Source organism: Leuciscus leuciscus (genome assembly GCF_965113295.1).
Source record: "Leuciscus leuciscus genome assembly, chromosome: 6".
Taxonomy (NCBI): domain Eukaryota; kingdom Metazoa; phylum Chordata; class Actinopteri; order Cypriniformes; family Leuciscidae; genus Leuciscus; species Leuciscus leuciscus.
This window is the reverse complement of record NC_138730.1, coordinates 16139137-16156911: the sequence shown is the minus strand read 5'-3', so window position 1 is coordinate 16156911 and position 17775 is coordinate 16139137. Positions and strand designations below refer to the sequence as shown.

The window sequence follows — 17775 nt, the reverse complement described above, 5'->3', positions numbered from 1 at the left end:
AAAAACCACTAGAGGTAAAATAATCACTTTAACTTGTGCTTTAGTTAGTCAAGACATCAAAACAGTTCTTTAAAACATGCCAAAACAATTATTAGAAATCCTGTGTTAAGTCATATCTTGCAGCCAACTCTTATTAAGCACAGCCCTTTTATTTTATTAACATCAGCAAGAGCCGTTTATAAGTAGCCTGATAACATTTTACTTTTAAAATTTGAAGTTCATGACAAGTGTGCAATACAATTAAGCCCGCACTTTTCACAAGAGTCACTAAGAAACATTGCTCATCTGTGATTTTTAAGGAATAAAAAATAGGTTTCTGTGGGAAAATATATGTAATAGAACATCTTTAATGCATGTTTGCGCTTATGTTGAATACATTTCTTTCAGGTGTCAATGGGGCGTTTCTGCAGTAGAGCTGCTTGAACGCTGACAAACAATAGAAGACATTTGCCAAACATTGTCGAATAGCAGGTAAATATCCACCTCATTCAGCGCTGTTTTTGATATCTTTAAGTATCCCGTTACTATTTATTCTAGGGAAAAGCTGTTAACGATTCAGTGTGTGAGTGAACTGAATCATGAACCGTTTTTTAAAAGCCGTTTGACCAAGAATGATCGAATCTGGCATTGCTATTTCTGAATCTAAACATCTGATCAATTTCCAAAATATTACAGAGAAAAAAATATTGTCACTATCAGACAAGGATTTATCAATTTATCAGTCAAATAACGTTATATATATTTGGCCAAACCTGTTGTTTTTATTTGAACCATGCGGTGGCGCCATATACTCTTTAATCGACAAACGGAGACCGGCCTGATGAATCAGTGCCCTTCACAATATCCTGACTGACCTACTTCTCACGGCTGTGGATACATTACAAATGCATTTTTTAACATTTTGTATAGCTTTATAACATGCGTCACATCTTTTTTTACAGTCTATGGTCAGTACAATCCACCTAGTTGTCTTCGTAACACTAAAATTATGTCTGTTGTGCACACAGTCCAAGAGACCATTAAATGGCTTTGGGAAAACAGAATTAGGCCTATGTTAAAACACAAGTATTATGATAATACTGATAAAAGAACAGTATAACAGCTATGGCAGTGTCTGACCTGAGCCGACTGTCTCCTTAGAGTTGTTGTTATTCTAGCTGCCAATTCATCATTTATTAACATGTTTCTTTCTTGCCCCATGTGGTGGAGAGACAATGAAATATTGATTTCCTCTGGTTTAGGCTGGCAGTAAAGATAGGGTTCTCGTTTTTTATGTAAGCATTTTGGATAGTAATTTCTAAGACTCCCACTAGCCAACATTAGTAGACAGAAGGTGAGGTGTGTAGCTTATGTTAAAGGGATAGTTCACCCAAAAATGAAAATTGTGTCATTACTCGCCCTCAAGTTGTTCCAAATCTATATGAGTTTCTTTGTTTTGCTGAACACAAAAGAAGATATTTTGAAGAATGTCGGTATTCAAACAGTTACAGTAGCCATTGACGTCCATATTATTTTTGTTTGTCCTACTATGGAAGTCAATGGACCCCATCAACTGTCCCGTTACCAACATTCTTCAACATATCTACCTTTGTGTTCAGCAGAAGATTGAAATACAGGTTTGGAAGAACTTGAGGGTGAGTAAATGATGACAGAATTTTTATTTTTTGGATGAACTATCCCTTTAACATAGATGTTATATAAATATATGACTTTATATGAATGACTATTGAAAAATAAAAAAATAAATCTATGAGGATTCTTCCATCTGCCTCCCACTATATGACCTTGCCATTTTTTTGACCTTACAGTTTCAAGCCAGCATCCTTTTTTATTTCCTTTATGCATTCTTGCACTCTTTACAAAAAATCTAATTAAATCAACTTTTAATTATAGCACAATTAAAGCAACAGTAGTTGGCTATTATGTACACGTACAACAGGATAATTTTTTTTTTTTTAAAACACACAAAAAACAAGAAAGATTGCAAAACAAATGATAAAGGGAGTTTATATCAAAAACACTAATCAGAAAATTCAACATTAAAAAATGCCAATTATGCTATGATTAAGATTTTTACGAAACCAACATTATCTTATTCTTCTGAAAAATGTTGGCATTGAAATGCACTGTCACTGTGAATGTGGTTATTGGTGTTACATTATGCGTTAAAGGAGAACACAACTTGCGCAATACGGCACCAGAGTAAACACAATTTTAAGTTTCAGTTCTGTCACAAAGGCCCTATAGTTTAAAACAAAGTCAAAATTTAAACCAATCTTAGTCATTGTTTTTTAAAAATAATAATAATAATAAAGCATGAAACCTGCAAATATTAAAGTCCACCTGTAGTCTGTATGGTGCTGTATGTAACTTTTTTACTCTACTAAAGCATAAAAATACCTTAATATGTTTCAGATATTTAGGGAACATGCTAAGTTCACATACTCGTTTATCTGAAAAACACTTCTACATCCAGTTATTTTACTTTGAAATGTGCGTTCCGTGTCGGAATGTCTGTTTTTGTTTTGGTCCAGTTCACCCAATAGTACTTCGCCAGCACAGGTTGCCAGTTGGCAGGGAACACAGCGTATTGCAGCCAATAAACAAACTGGGTCAGAGATTGCAGATTCCACACAACCTAAAAAGCCTCGGTATCCAGATAATAATCTCTATGAACAAGAGCATATTAAAACACGGATAAATCAACTCATTGTCAATTGCGCTCGTTCCTGTTGCGTGTCCTGAAACTGGCAACCCGCGTGAGCGTCTAGTCTGAGCACTCCGATATTTTGAATTTGGACTGCAGTACCAATTTCGACCACTAGCTGTCATTCTTACAGACTGCACCTTTAAAGGAACACTCCACCGTTTTTTCATATTAAACTATGTTATTCCCTTAACTAAGACGGGTTGATACATACCTCTCTCATCTCAGTGCGTGCACTCAATCGCTCTGGCGCGCGGCGACACTTTGATAGCACTTAGCTTAGCCCAGTTCATTCATTAGGGGCCAAACAGAGATGAAGTTAGAAGCGACCAAACACCTCCACGTTTTCCCTATTTAAAAACAGTTACAAGAGTAGTTACACGACCAAGTATGGTGACAGAAAATAAAACGTGGCGCTTTTCTAAGCGGGTAAAAAGGATAACTAATGTATGGTGGAATAGCACTGGGAGCACTTCGACTCGGCGCAGTAAAAAGTCACTCCTGAAAAAGGGAATAACATAGTTTAATATGAAAAAATGGTGGAGTGTTCCTTTAAAACTCATCTTTGATCACCAAAATTACATATTTAAACGTTTTTTTCCTTGAAAAAAATAAAATAAATGCCGTCATGCCTTAAAAATAGCTTGAATTACACCCTTGCTTGATTTAGTATACACAGTTTTATGAATATGCAAATTAGCCCCGCCTCCACTCATTAGCTTCACCAGCTCAGAGATCCACTCGTTGATGATCACACGTTGACTTGATTGGTTACAAGTTTGTGACGTCAGAAACACCAGCGTCTTTGAAAATCATTGACCTTCCCAATACAGTATATAAAATGCCAACAATATTACCCACAATTATTAGGTTTAATCTAGTATTTTTTTTTATTTGTACTTGCTTTTATCTCTATTTTTAACCAGTAATTAAAAATGTGTGTCCTTTTCCAGTTCTTAAATTGAATTGAAGAGAATTAGGCACCTTTAATGTGGGGCCAGTCGATTTCACAGCGCCATTAATAAATCAGCGTCTGGAATTCAGTGTCTTCATTTTGCGTCATTGGCTCACAGTTACTGGGGTCGTTTGACAGGAGAACGGGCCACGAGTGGAGAGAAAGGAACTGGATAGCCAGTACTATAGCCATCTCAAGTGCAGGAGGCCGGGATCAGATTCATCGGCACGACCGCAGCACGTTTTCGTGAAGCGAGTCTGTGTCGTTTCATTCAAAAGCCACCTCTGGCCAAACTTCACAGGGCCACGTTCAATTAGTCCCATTGAGAATGCTTTCAAGCACTTCCTTGTTTACAAACTGCCTTTGAGCGGCACATGGAGCGGAACCAAGAGGGTAAAACTGAGTCACCGCGGGAAGGAGATAAACTGCCATCTCAGCCAAAATTCCGACCATTTGAAAAGGAAGCGAAGGGACGCACGCACGCATACCTTGACTATTTACACATATTTCTCGACAATGAGGGTGACCAATGCGTGTCCAGGAAAGATTCAGGAATTTCAAATCAGGAAAGGGCTTTTATTGCAGGCTGAAGGGGGAATTAGCCGGTGAATGGGGAGGGCTAAGCTACGTACATCGTGTCCGCGGTCAGGCTCATGTCTTTGTTTTTATCACTGCATGAGACTGGTGTGACCGGGCCGTGTTTACCTTGGAACTGTGTCAGAACTCACTCTCCGCTTGAAACCCTTCCTCTCGATTGCATCAGAACTATGGGAACAACATTTTCAGGGCCCGTCTGATGTTTTGGCTGCTGCTCTGAAGTTCTTAGTACAAACTATTAGGGACTCGTGTAATGTTGTGTACATGCATTTTACCAAGAACTGTATTTTGGTCAATATTCGGATGGATATGCCACCAATAGAAACAGCTTTGTAGCATTTTATTAGTGTGTGTCTGGATGAATTAAAATGAAGCCTGGTCTTTCTGGCATATTGAAATCCTTTAAATCAAAACACCTTTGACTAATGTACATGCTTTACTTTTTGCTGTAGTCATCAGTTTATGGGCGAAAGGAAAGCTGTCAGCAGACATTTAGTGCTGATGAAATCGGGCCATAACACTGAACAATGGAGTGTTTGCTCACCTGTCAAATAACAGACCTAATCTCTGCAATATGTGTCAACATCAGCTGGCTACTTGTGATAAACAGGCATTAGGTATACGATCAAAAAATCGTGTATTTTCCTTTCTGAAAAATAAATATTTAGCGATTTATATATATTTTTTAAAAATCTGAGGAAAGCAAAAGTGGAGTTTTGTATTAAAGTTTGTGAGTGAATGAGTGCAGATAAAATGGTGAAGGAAGAGGATGGGTAGTGAGGAAAATGAGGAGGGTGTTCCTGCAATATACTGGAGGCTGCCGCTTCAGAACCGCAGTCCTGGGACCGTTTTATGTACTAGCCCAGATAGCAAATGACATTTGTCCCAGTTGTGGCCCACATCTCCCACATTCTTCTTGCCCACAAACCGCATGGAATGACGGTGATGACTCAACCTGAGTGTGGCTGGCAATAGCATTCATATCTGGGCCTCATCTGGGCTATGGCACATATGGCTCAGTTCTGGCAGCGGCAAAGGTCACATGGGCCACATCTGGCCCACACACATCAGGCCAGATGTGGGCCAGATATGCTGCCAGAACTGAGCCATATGTGCCATAGTTGGCCCAGATGCGGTCCGGATATGTATGCTATCTAGGAGCAGTTTATACTATTTCAGACCATTTACTATTCAATTCTGTATTTGTTTTTATTTTTTAGGAATGTTTTAGTTGTTTATAGTATTGAGGAAAACTTGAAATGTGAGGTTGATAAGATTGTTGTATGTTTGTTTTATATTTTTAAACGCTGTACTTCAACGAACTTCCCACCAGTCTGTTTTTTTAAATTGAACTAACAGACTCAGATGTAGGGCATTCTCCCAAATGGCCCACTTCATGTGCATTTCTTTGGTTTAGAGGAGTTACAATAGCCACCATTTGTGCATGACACAAGCATCCCATTTGCCACCGCTATGTGCCCTCGATGCGCACTTCTGGTGAGCCCAAACTGAGGTGAGCTTTGCAGCAGACTTCTACCAGACATTCAAGCGTCATGAAAGTGTGGATTTGGAGGAAGACCGCAAAGGCTTAGGTCCTGTCCCAAATGGCACCCTAATCGCTCGTTGTCTTCCTCCGAGTCCACATATGTAATGCGGCTTTGACTGCTGGGTTGAAGATATGTAACGGCCACAAAGAGGGCACTCATGAGCACTCTTGAATCTCAACATGACAAATAGGACCCGCTATAGCAGGAGTCTCTAACCCTGCTCCTGGACACCTACCATCCTGCTGAGTCTTGCAGTTCCAACCCCAACCAAAGACCCCTGAACCAGCTAATCACATTGTTCAGAGTTACTTGAAAATGACAAGCAGGTGTGTTGGAGCAGGGCTGGGATTGAAGTTAGCTGGAAGGTAGCTCTCCAAAAGCAGGGTTGGAGACCGCTGCCCTACAGTCTTGTGGACTCCATGGACACATGTATGCGACAGTACTTGTGGTCTTGCGGACTTACAATGGCACATGAAGTGTGCCATTTGGGACAGGGTCTAGCTGGGCTTCATCCAGCATGTATACAGGTTAACTCAGACTTCAAGTGTCCTTGGCATTGTGCAGCCTTACTAGTGACACAATGTGTATTTAATCCTTCAGATATTTGACTACTAATCCTACTGAAGGGCCACTATCCTGCAGAGCTTAGCTTTAATCTTAATTAAACACCAGAACCAGCTGATCAAGGTCTTCAGGATTACTAGAAACTTCCAGGCAGGTGTTTTTGGGGCAGGTCGGAGCTTCTCTGCAGTAGATTGGCCCTCCAGGAGCAAGATTGGACATCCCTGACTGTGGCTCAACTTAGCAAAATCCAGCTATTGCTCGATTACAACTGTGCATGTTAATATATGTAAATGTGCATCCTAAGTCCAAAGTGTACTTTGTGTTCCGCTCTGTTATGCGGACAGTGTGTCTGAATTTTTCAGCATCAGCTCAGTCTGTTGATGTCCGCGCAGATAAAAAAAAAATTGTCCTAAAATAGAAGAGGCCACTATAGTGCACATCCATCTTCTACAAATTAACTTTCTGTAAGGTCAACTACTGTTGTAGCAACATATTCAAGAGAATATTGCTGAGCAAGTTCAACTTTTGACAGGTGTTTAGTCATGCCTGAATAACAACGCTCTATAGCACATACTTTTGAAGGTAACTTTATCTCTCCATTGAGTTCTCAGAGTTTGTTACTGCAACACTAACTTATGTAACCGGACCACACACTTGCAATGCATTGGACTAGCATTCATGTCTGCAGTCACGTACAGTACTTGGGTGTTTTTGATTTTAGTGTGAGTGTGAAATGTGTAACTGGTGAGTCGCTTGTGCTCTGTTATCACCTAGGAGTTCATAGATTAACTGGACCGTCATGTGCACGGACAAATGGGAAAGAGTTGCGAATCGACCCAGAATAACCAGTACATTTACCTGGCTCAGGTGTACGGTTTGATGAAGGATTGGAAGTAGCATTAGGCATGGTCTTGAACTTGATTCTAGCAGTTCCTGGTTGCCAGTGCAGTGCATTTGAGGTACAACATGAGAGAATGTGCAGTGGCCAAACGCAAGTAGTGCAGCATTGTTGAAGATACTCACAGGGAATGTGGCGGATACATGTGAAGAGGGAGTAGAGCTTGTACAGAAGGTCAGTTGAGGAACAGACTATCTCCTTACGCTGTGGAGTGTGAATTAGCATGTCTGAAAGCTTCGAGTCCATGAGACAGAGTGCATTGAGTCTCATTGAGAAAGTGAGTTCAGGGAATCTGCTGATATATTGGAGTCAATTCAAGCAGAGTAAAGTGAAAACAGGTAGAGTAATGGAACATTCTTGAGAAGTTAGAAGCATATGTTCGACAAGCATCTAATGCGTAAAAATTTGCTTTAGTAAGTAAAATTGGTTTACAAGTCATATTAAAGAAAACCACAGTTGACCTTTCTAAAGATCTTTACCTGACAAATTGCTTGTGATGTTCCACATTGGTAAGTTGCTTTGAATAAATGCAACTTAATCAATATTCGTAAATGTTATACAAATAATGCAAAATACAGTTTTATGCCAGGTAAATGTTAATCAGGCAAAGAGCTAAACGTGGTCCCTGGTAGGAGGGAGGAAGAGGAACACCACACTGTGGTATTAGGAAGAACATATCAAGATAAACAGTAAGATAATGAGACTGTAGTGTGTTGTAAACAGAAGCTTGAGTGTTGAAGGACGTTAGATGATGTAAGCTGAAAGTTTCAGTATGAATGTTGAAATTACCAAGAAGGCTATGTTGGTGATTTTTTCTTCTGTAGTTCTCCTTTTTTTCAAAACTTTGTCAGAAAGTAAGGAATGGAGTTCCACAACATTTCCTGTTTAATGAAAATGAACCCTGCACCATGGTTCATGGTTTAAGGCCTATCTATATTTTACAATATCTGTTAATTTAGGGGCAGTTTACACAACACTGTTTTCAACTAAATAAAAACTTGTTATGGGTTTTGGCTGTTAATTTACACGACAACAACATTTTGGGGGCCTGAAAATGCAAACATTTAAAAACGGGATTCAAAGTCCCTTTGTAAACTTTCTTTTCAAAGTGACATCACCATCTACTGGCCTGGCATGAATAATACAGCGGTTTTAGTCGTTTTCACAGAAATTACAATGTTGTCATTTGTATGCGAAAAACTCGAACTAAAAACTTTTCAGTTACAGAGTTGATGTGAAAATTTACCCTAAGCTAGCTTCTAATAATAAACAGGGTAATTTATTTTAATTACTTTAATTATAACCAAGGAATTAAATTAGGCACATGGATCATATAAACATTTAAAAAAAAAAAAAAATTTAAATGCAGAAACCAAAAGGTTTCCTCACAATATTACAAAATAATAATAATAAATAAATAAATACAAATTGTAGTAAAAAACTTAAGTTAAATGCCAGAATTAAAGGGTCAAAGGCTACTACATGCATGTAATGTGACATTTGTTTCTTTTTAAGCAGGTTTAAAATAATTTAAAATGACAGAACGGTCTAACTGAGCACCTAAAAAAATTACAGCATTATATTGCTATACTGAAGCATTCTTCAGAACATACACACTTAAAATGAAAGCATTTCTCAAAATGTAGCTTTTTATTGAACAAGCAAAGCAGCATATTTACACAAATGCATCTGCATCGTACAAATGTTTCATCGGTTTTAGGCATCCATCCTAGTCACTTGCTAGCAATCCTAAAGTGCATTTCACAAGGCCAAATCTTGTTCTTTATATAACTTCACATTCTAGGCATTATTCATTTTACAATTAAGTGGTTAAATGCAAGTTACTGTTCTAAAAAAAGTGTTCGATTCCTTCTGCTATTAGATACTTCTCAACTGATTTTATTTTGCATCAATTTCAAACTGTTGTTTATAACTGATCTATGGAATTGCGTAGTGCATAGTGAACTATGCACTCATTTCATTATAGCACCTTATAACTTTATATATATTTATAATTTATAATCTTTTATTTTTATTTTATTTTTATTTTTTCTATTTTTTTTATTTTATTTATACCTATGTTACTTGTCACTTGTCTTGTCACTTTATATTGTATGTGTACTGGAAGCTACTGTCACCAAGACAAATTCCTCGTATGCGCAAGCATACTTGGCAATAAAGCTCTTTCTGATTCTGATTCTGATTCTGATTCTGATTCTGAACATACACATACAGGATTATGAATGTAGTAACACAATCTGTGCGCTGAGAGATAAAATTCAGCTTACACGCAAAAAAATCTGTACCACCAACGGTGATAGAAAATATCTGGTTCAGCGGAAACGGATTCGAAATAATCATCAAATCAAACTTTTTTTTTTTTTTAAGTAGCGTTTACAAGTCAAACAAACGCAAGTTTAACACTGCTTTGGTGTGCATGCATTAGTCAACACCGTAGCATATTAGTCATACAGATTTCATTCCCGCCACTGCTGAGCCTAGTTAGGCCAAATAGTTAGCAATGATTATCAGCGGTATGACCTGATGTTGCTTCATACAGTGTAGCACTACAAATGTGCTCAGAATACACTCTAACATAGAGCACGGACACAGTAACCATGAGTGCAGCAAGCCACACCACTAAACTGTCAAAGTCAACGCACAAGGGTAGAAAAAACGACAGGGGTACGTAAATGTACCCCTTAAGAACTGTATAAAAGCCCCACTCGAGATGCCACTGCAACATATTTTTGCTTGCTGGTAACACGGACAGGGGGAATGCTGGCTGAAATGAATGTAAATGAGAAATGTGATGAAGACCCCTCCACCTAGAGCTTCTGCAGATGCCATAAAGGTCTGCCATACACAAGACCTGAAAAGTGCACTTGTAGTACATAAGGAAACGTCAGCGAAGAACAGTCACATACTTGCACGAGTTCAGGATCATTTGACTTTTCTTTTTTAAGGCTTTCAACCAAGAGCGATCGAAACTAGTCAGATTTGGCAGAGCGTCAAACTTTGGGATTAAGGAAGATGTGAAGAATGGAAAAATACAGGAATACTGTAATCTGTGGAAAGATTGCAAAATCAAACAGTCCAAACTGGTTCTGCATTAAAAAAAAGACAGTTCTTGTGAAAAGTTCGTCTAAAAATGAAAGTTATGTCATCATTCACTCACCCTCGACTCGTTTTACTCAATGTAATTCCAGCCAGTATGTAGTTCGTGTTTACATGAAACACAACAAAGATTTCAGCAGAGATTTTGAGCAAATAAAGTTTATAGGGATAGTTCACCCAAAAATGAAAATTGTCATCATCTATACTCGCCCTCATGTCAATCCAAACCTTTATGACTTCCCTTCCTCTTTGGAACACGAAGGCTGATATTTTGAAAAAAAAAAAATTCATACAATGTAAGTCAATGTCATATTCCTTGGACCCCACTGACTTTCATTGTTTGGGCAAAAACAGTTCAGAATATCTTCTGTCATAGGTCATACAGGTTTGGAATAGTTTTCCTTTTTGGGTGAACCATCGCTCTGAAATCTTCTGAAGACTTAGAATAGAGCGCAAGTTGAAAGGACCCCCATTTCATGGCGTGTTTCTATAAACTCACTGCATGGAAAAGACAAACATGAAGCTTCTTCAAACGTTCTCCGTTTGTGTTTCATGGAGAATCCAACAGAATACTAGTTTAGAGTAACACGGGGTTGAGCAAATGACGAAAACACTTGTAAGTTGGGAAATAAATGAACGCTTACAATGTCCTCAATGAACGGAGAAATCAACAGTCTAGGAAAAGCCATTCCCTTTAGAAAGTAGCTTCTTAGAGTTAAAACAAAAGTTCGATATAGAGATGTCACTTTGGCTGAAAAGAGAACAGTGGAATAAGTGTCTTCTTTCCAACATCTGGAGATGATAGTGGACGTTGGCGATGTGCATAGGGGGCTTAAGGGGTGAGAAGATCAGGAGAGAAGGACAACTCCCCTGATGGGGGCTTTCGCTAGGAGTTTTGCAGGAGGCGTCTATAATGGGGCATGACCTCGTGCTCTGGGAGATGCAGGTTGAACTCTAGGGCCACCAGAACAGGGAACTCGAAGGCGATCAGCTCTCGACGGTTCACCCTAAACCTCTCCTCCAGTTTCTAGGCGGAAAGAGATCAGGGGTTCTCGTTATGTAATGGCAATCGTTACGCAACATGGAAACATCCAAAAATACACAGTAACAAGTTCATTTTTGTCTATTTTAACCCCAAAGGCCCCATTATAGCTATGTCTGTTATTCAAACAAGCAAAGTCAAGGAATGTTGAGTGAACGCCATCTGTTGATGTAAATCTGTAGTTGCCAAGTAATGAGCTAAAAGAGTCAATGGGCAAAGATAAACTCACATCAATCAGGTGTTTGACTTCGTGTTTCTTTAGGTCTCCTCCGATCTTGGCCGCGAGCAGGACGCAGGCGCCGGCGCAGAGTTTGCGGTTCTGTTTGTTGAGTTTCCCTTGGAGCACCAGCTTCTCGAAGTAAACGAAGGCCATGGCCACCGTGGACTCCTCATAGCCGCACTCCTGAGCTAGTTTACGGATCTCTCGCTTCAGGCTAGAACACAAAACAGAAGGCCACATTCTCATCTGTACTCAAGTTACTCGGATGTTATGTGAGATTGTAAATACTTTTACAATACTTTAGAAACTTTGATACCTTAAAAGGCTTGTCTCTAGTTCCTGTACAAAAGAACAGGGAATGAATCAAAAACAATTTGCTGAAACCCAATTTGCTATCTCCCAAATCAGGGGTCTTCAACCCTGCTCCACATCCCTGCAGAGTTTAGCTTCAACTAGTGGTGTGCGATAATGTAAAAAAAAATATGAATAGATGATATCTAGAGTGTTATTGTGCTGGTACCTTGGCAGGTGTACTAAAGTCTTTGTTATTCTTCAGGTTCTGTGCGGTGGTTAGTTTGCAACAGTGACAGAAATTAAAAATTCAAATAAATTTAAGCAGATTTTTACCTTTTATCTGCTTTTTTTTGGACGAATTATATAATGATTTTAGAATTGAAAAGATACTTAAAAAGTGAAACTAAAACCACCAGTAGGTGGCGGCAAGTCACTGTTAATAAGCAAATCATGGAGTCATTAATGCAACAGATTTGTTCAAATGGCTGATCATTTCAGGAACAAAAGCATTTAGGCTTGTTCGACTTCATGCAGCGCTGCGCAGACCGATCGACAGCTGACTTGTAGTGCATGCTGGTTAGATATTGTGTACGACATGAGACAGAGCCGAGGCCACATGACTGTGACGTAAGCCATCAAAGTACCGTGAGAGCGATTTGAGAGATATGAATATTTCATTCATATTGTTTCATTAAATATGCCCTAGTATCTGAGCTGCACCAATCACATCGGGTTATCTGATATAGGCGGGCCAGAGGCGAGCTAAACAGATAACGACAGCGCTGTGACGTCGAAGTCATTAGTAAACATTGCAAGATGCCTATGGATGAACACCAGTTGTTTGAAACGGCTTTGGCCGCTACAATGAACGAGATAGACTTGGCTTTTTCTCTAAAAGAGGAACAGAAGACGACGCTCGAAACGTTCCTTTGCAAGAAGGGGGTTTTTGCTGTTTTGCCGACCGGATACGGCAAGAGTATAATCTACCAGTTAGCTCCGCTGGTAGCTAAGCGTATGGGGCTTGTTGTGATTGGTCGTAGTGTTATCCAATTGCGTGCAGTGAGATTTTCAAATGCATGCTTGGTGCCGCCCCTCGAGCTGGCCGATTTTCATTAGTCGACGCCAGACCATTAATCTTTCAGATTTAGGTCTGGATTTCCAGGCTAGTATTTTGCGACACCACAAAATAAATGATAGAGCATAATATGAAACGATACTTTTTATTTCGTCCATCCGATATATATCGGAAATCGCACAGCCCTAGTAGACGATATATATCGCTCACACCGAGACTTCAACCCCAATGAAACGCACCTGATCCAGCTAATTAAGTCCTTCAGGCTTATTTGAATACTACAGATGTGTGTGTTGGAGCAGGGTTTTGACTAACCATCTGCAGGATGGTGGTCCTCCAGGAACTGAGTTTGACACCCCTTGTTTAATTTCAACTCTAATTAAACACCTGAAGCAGGTAATCATGTTCTTCAGGATGACTTTAAAACACACAGGCAGGAGAGATAAAGCAGGTTGGAAATAAACTTTGCAGGACATTAGGTCCCCAGAAGCAGAACTGAAGACCTCTGCCCCAATTCATCCTACACTTTCAGCTTAGCAGCCCATCAGAAACAAAGAGATGTTTTATAAAACAACAATCTGCTTTGTTAAAGTTTTTCATGCAGCAATTTTTGGACTTTGTGCATTCATGCTTGCAGCACGTGTATAATGATTTAGCCATTGGTTTGGTTTACTTCCAACCTTTCCTAGAATAAAGACCTGTGTTAAGGATTAAATCTTGATTGAATAACTGAATTATTTCATTTCCTCACTGCTTTCCAAGGATTAGCAATGTAATGTTAGAAAACAAGATTTGGTAAAGTCCCAGATATTGTAGAATATGTAGAAATTATGTAATCTTTATATATCTGCTCCATCATTCTGATCCAGAAAGGCATTGAGTTTTATGTTTTATTCTACACCGAAGCACTGCTAAGATATAATTATTTAAATGCTAGCCGTCATAAAAACGAGAAAATGGATTTGAATGATTTAATCATTATTTGACATGTTTTTTTAAACATTAAAAGGTGCAGTAAGCGATTTCTTAAAAAAGAAATCGAGGTTGGGTTGTTTCTCTATACACGAGTAACATTAGTTGAGTGTGTGCTGCCTGAGACTAACAACGAACTCTTGCTTATAAATACTTTTGTTCTTCCTTGTCGTTCATTCGTCATCTTCGCTTTATTTTTCGCAAAGCTTTATTTTGCTTCACTTCTGCTATGATAAAGAAACATCCACTCTTGCATTCCGTGTTCGTGCATTTTAGGGGCGGAGCAATGAAGGGAGGGGCGGGGTTTTTTCAAACGTCAAGTGTTTCTCAGAAATCGCTTACTGCACCTTTAAATAATTTTAAATATTGTATTGATGACTACAAATAAAATATTATTGACTTCCCTTACACCCCATTAAAGGGATAGTTCACTTTGAAATACATTTTTGGTATGTTTTAGCTTACCTCAAGGGCATCCAAGATGTAGGTGTCTTTTTTTCCGCAGTAGTTTCAATTTTGATATTTTTAGGTCAAACCATTCTTGTCTGTCAGTCATATAATGCAGGTCTATGGTCATTATCTCAAAACACAAGCACAGATTCCACATTAAAACAATTCCCCGTCGTCCAAATTAAACAATTCCCCATCGTAAGTACACATTGATGGCCTAAGACACGAAACGAGCGGTTTGTGTGAGAAAACGAACAGTATTTATATCGTTTTTACCTCTTATACGCAGACATGTCCGAGTGATCTGATCTGACGTGTGTGCAGACTGGTGCATAGATATATACACACTAGATGTCGCCTTGAAGACATTCGTTCCAATCTGTGCTTGTGTTTTGAGATAATGACCATAGACCTGCATTATATGACTGACAGACAAGAATGGTTTGACCTAAAAATATCAAAATTGAAACTACTGCGGAAAAAAAGACACCTACTTGGATGCCCTTGAGGTAAGCTAAAACATACCAAAAATGTATTTCAAAGTGAACTATCCCTTTAAAGAAAATCCAAAAAACATTTGGCCTAAAAAACATTTCTCCATAAATGGCTCTTTGTGACCTCCAGCTCAAAATGATAGCGTACATTTCATATTATTAACTAGATAAAATGTTTTAATGTTATTTGCCTATATTGATGAGAAGTGCAATTCATTTCTGAATTAATTTATTTTTATATATACACATTACATTACACACACACACACACACACACACACACACACACACATATAAATAAGAAGATTATGAAAGCTAATATATATATATATATATATATTTTTTACATTTCTTTGTATATATAATTTACTGGTAACAGCCCTAGTCCCTTATTATTCTAATTTAATTTCTAGATTAAATTTAAGAATTTGACATGCATGATGAGGCATACATTCAATAAGGTTAGAAAAAAATTGCGCCTGGAAAATAAATGTAATGGGGTAAATATTTATTTATTTATTTCCAGGAGCAATTTTTTCTAAAATGTATGGCATGAGATGTGTTTCACTAGCTGCGTTTTCATGAGCACCTTTTGTTTCATAATTAAACTTTAATTCAATCCTGAATAATTCCAATTGATGATTTAGCCTAAGACGTGTGATTAATCACTATCTATGAGCAGCATCTTTGAAATATGCTTTATATTTTAAGCATTTGAATCGTCACGTTCTGCAAAATTAGGAAACACGAATGTGAACTGAATTTGCAGTCGCGTTTCGTAACCATACAGACAAAGAATTGTAAAAAATAAAAAAGTTCAAATAAATCAATGTAGACATAAATACACAGAAATAAACAAATGTGGAAAAATACAATTATACATAAATAAATATATATTTATTGATTTTTTTGCATTTCTTTGTGTATTTCTTTATTGATTATTTTGGCAGACATGGCATTCCATATTTTCAATTAACTGGTTAAATTTTTTTGATCAGTTCCTGATGTCATGCAATGGTGACACTATGCATTTCTTTTCTAACAACTCAGTGTCAAGTTATATCAATAAAACATTCAAATAAAGTAATTTGTGTCAAGGCAAATTGCCGATTATTGTCTTTCATTCGCTTTTCTTTTATGTCGTATACGACAATATTAGTTGGTCAGTAGCCTACATCTTGATACAAGTTTTATGTCAGTATAATTGTCCAAAGTGTGAAAGTAACAGCTCAGTTCTCGCGTTTTGATCTATCATTTGTGCACGTCATTGCCAAATTGTAATACTTGCCTTTACAGGCTCAGCATGTACAGTAGGCTGCTTTACAAGCAATCATCACAATGGTTCGACTCGATACCAACTTCCTTACCTTCTGATCTTGCTCAGTGTTAGACGAATGTGAGGGAACTTCTCCTTAAAAGTCTCATTCATGTCCTTCTTGAGATCGGAGGGTTTGACATACTCAATGACTGTGGTCTGTAAAGAAGTGTGGATATTCATTAAGACTGGCTGTCAAAGACACATATGAGAACACACACATCACATGGGTGAAAGAGACACAGTTTCCTCTGGGTCACTGAAACATTTGCCCTGTTTCAAAGCATGTGGTCTGGTCTGGTTTTGTTCAATAAACAGATTTAAGATTAGGGGTTTTCTTGAGCATGCTCAATCCTGCTCCTAGAGTTACAGTTTAATGCTAATTATAATCATAACATTTATACTTTAGTGAATGTTTATTGTTGTATACACTTATGAGATGATGATAATTGTAAATGTCCAGGGCTAAATACTTTGTTTATACATTCTTGCTGGAAACTTCCCTTCATAGAACACAATAGCGATTGTTACAAGCAATTGAATAACCAATAGAAGGAAGGGAAAGGCTGTCTCCTGAACTGTTGACTTCAAGTGTGTGTGTCTACTATACAATGCAAAAACACAAACAGAGCTGAATAGGAAATGAACAATCTTCTGTTACGTAAACCTGATAAAAATCACCTTTAGCTGCTATTTGAAAAAATATATATATAAAAAATTGTTGTCAAGAACAAATTTAATAATGAAGACGAGCAAAGGCATAACCTGCAGTGAAGCTGGTGCCCATATTCATATCCAGTGTTTGGGAGAAAAAACTATTTTTCAAGGTCACCAGTCTGGAACAAAGTTACAAATTAACTGCCAACTAGGGATTCAAGTTCACACTGCAAATCTGCCTGTAACGTAAAGTGACACTTCTAGCAAGTACTCCATATGAAAGAAAAATCACAAATGACTTATTTATATCTAAGATGTTTCTCATAGAGTGCAGTGAGATTAACAGATTGAGATTTTTTTGTTAAATCTCCTGCTTCTCAAAAAAAAAAAAATATATATATATATATATTTTCTTGAGAAAAAGACTGGGGAATCTTCTGTGTTTCTAGTTTCAGAAGAGATCTCAGCTGTCTCAAACTGAGCTCAGATCTGTTAAGATAAAGGCTGTGATCAAACATCAACCATCCCAATATGAACTTAAATATTTCACATCAAATGTTTCTGATATTTCTATACTCTTAATGTATATCAACATTTGTTTCTTTTTTTCACTTATCCCAATTAATTAATTAAGAAAAACATCTGAAATAAAAATGTAAATAAAAAATAAGGGTAAGTTAAAATATTAAACTTATTAAAAACATCATTAATATTGATAATATATTATTATATAATAATAATTGGGTGTAAAAAAAAAAAAGGACATGCTGTCAATTAAATGCACAGCAATTCTTTTCCTGATAATATTTTACTTTGGCCTTAGTACAATGACAGTATAACAGCCAATTATTTGATTTTGTTTAAAACTAAA

At 37.7% G+C, this 17775-nt stretch overlaps 1 protein-coding gene across 2 annotated transcripts in view; it reads right to left on the bottom strand.

Annotated features, from left to right (window-relative positions):
• Positions 1 to 8899: 8899 nt before the first annotated feature.
• cables1 (Cdk5 and Abl enzyme substrate 1) overlaps positions 8900 to 17775 on the bottom strand; it is a 31330-nt gene continuing 22454 nt past the window's right edge. For both annotated transcript variants that reach the window (XM_082174018.1, XM_082174017.1), the window contains 4 exons: positions 16300 to 16406; positions 11657 to 11861; positions 9498 to 11412; positions 8900 to 9240 (listed from right to left, as the gene is read on the bottom strand). In XM_082174018.1, the coding sequence (XP_082030144.1) occupies positions 11272 to 11412; positions 11657 to 11861; positions 16300 to 16406 (453 nt within the window). In that variant the 3' untranslated portion in view covers positions 8900 to 9240; positions 9498 to 11271. The remainder of the gene's footprint in view (positions 9241 to 9497; positions 11413 to 11656; positions 11862 to 16299; positions 16407 to 17775) is intronic.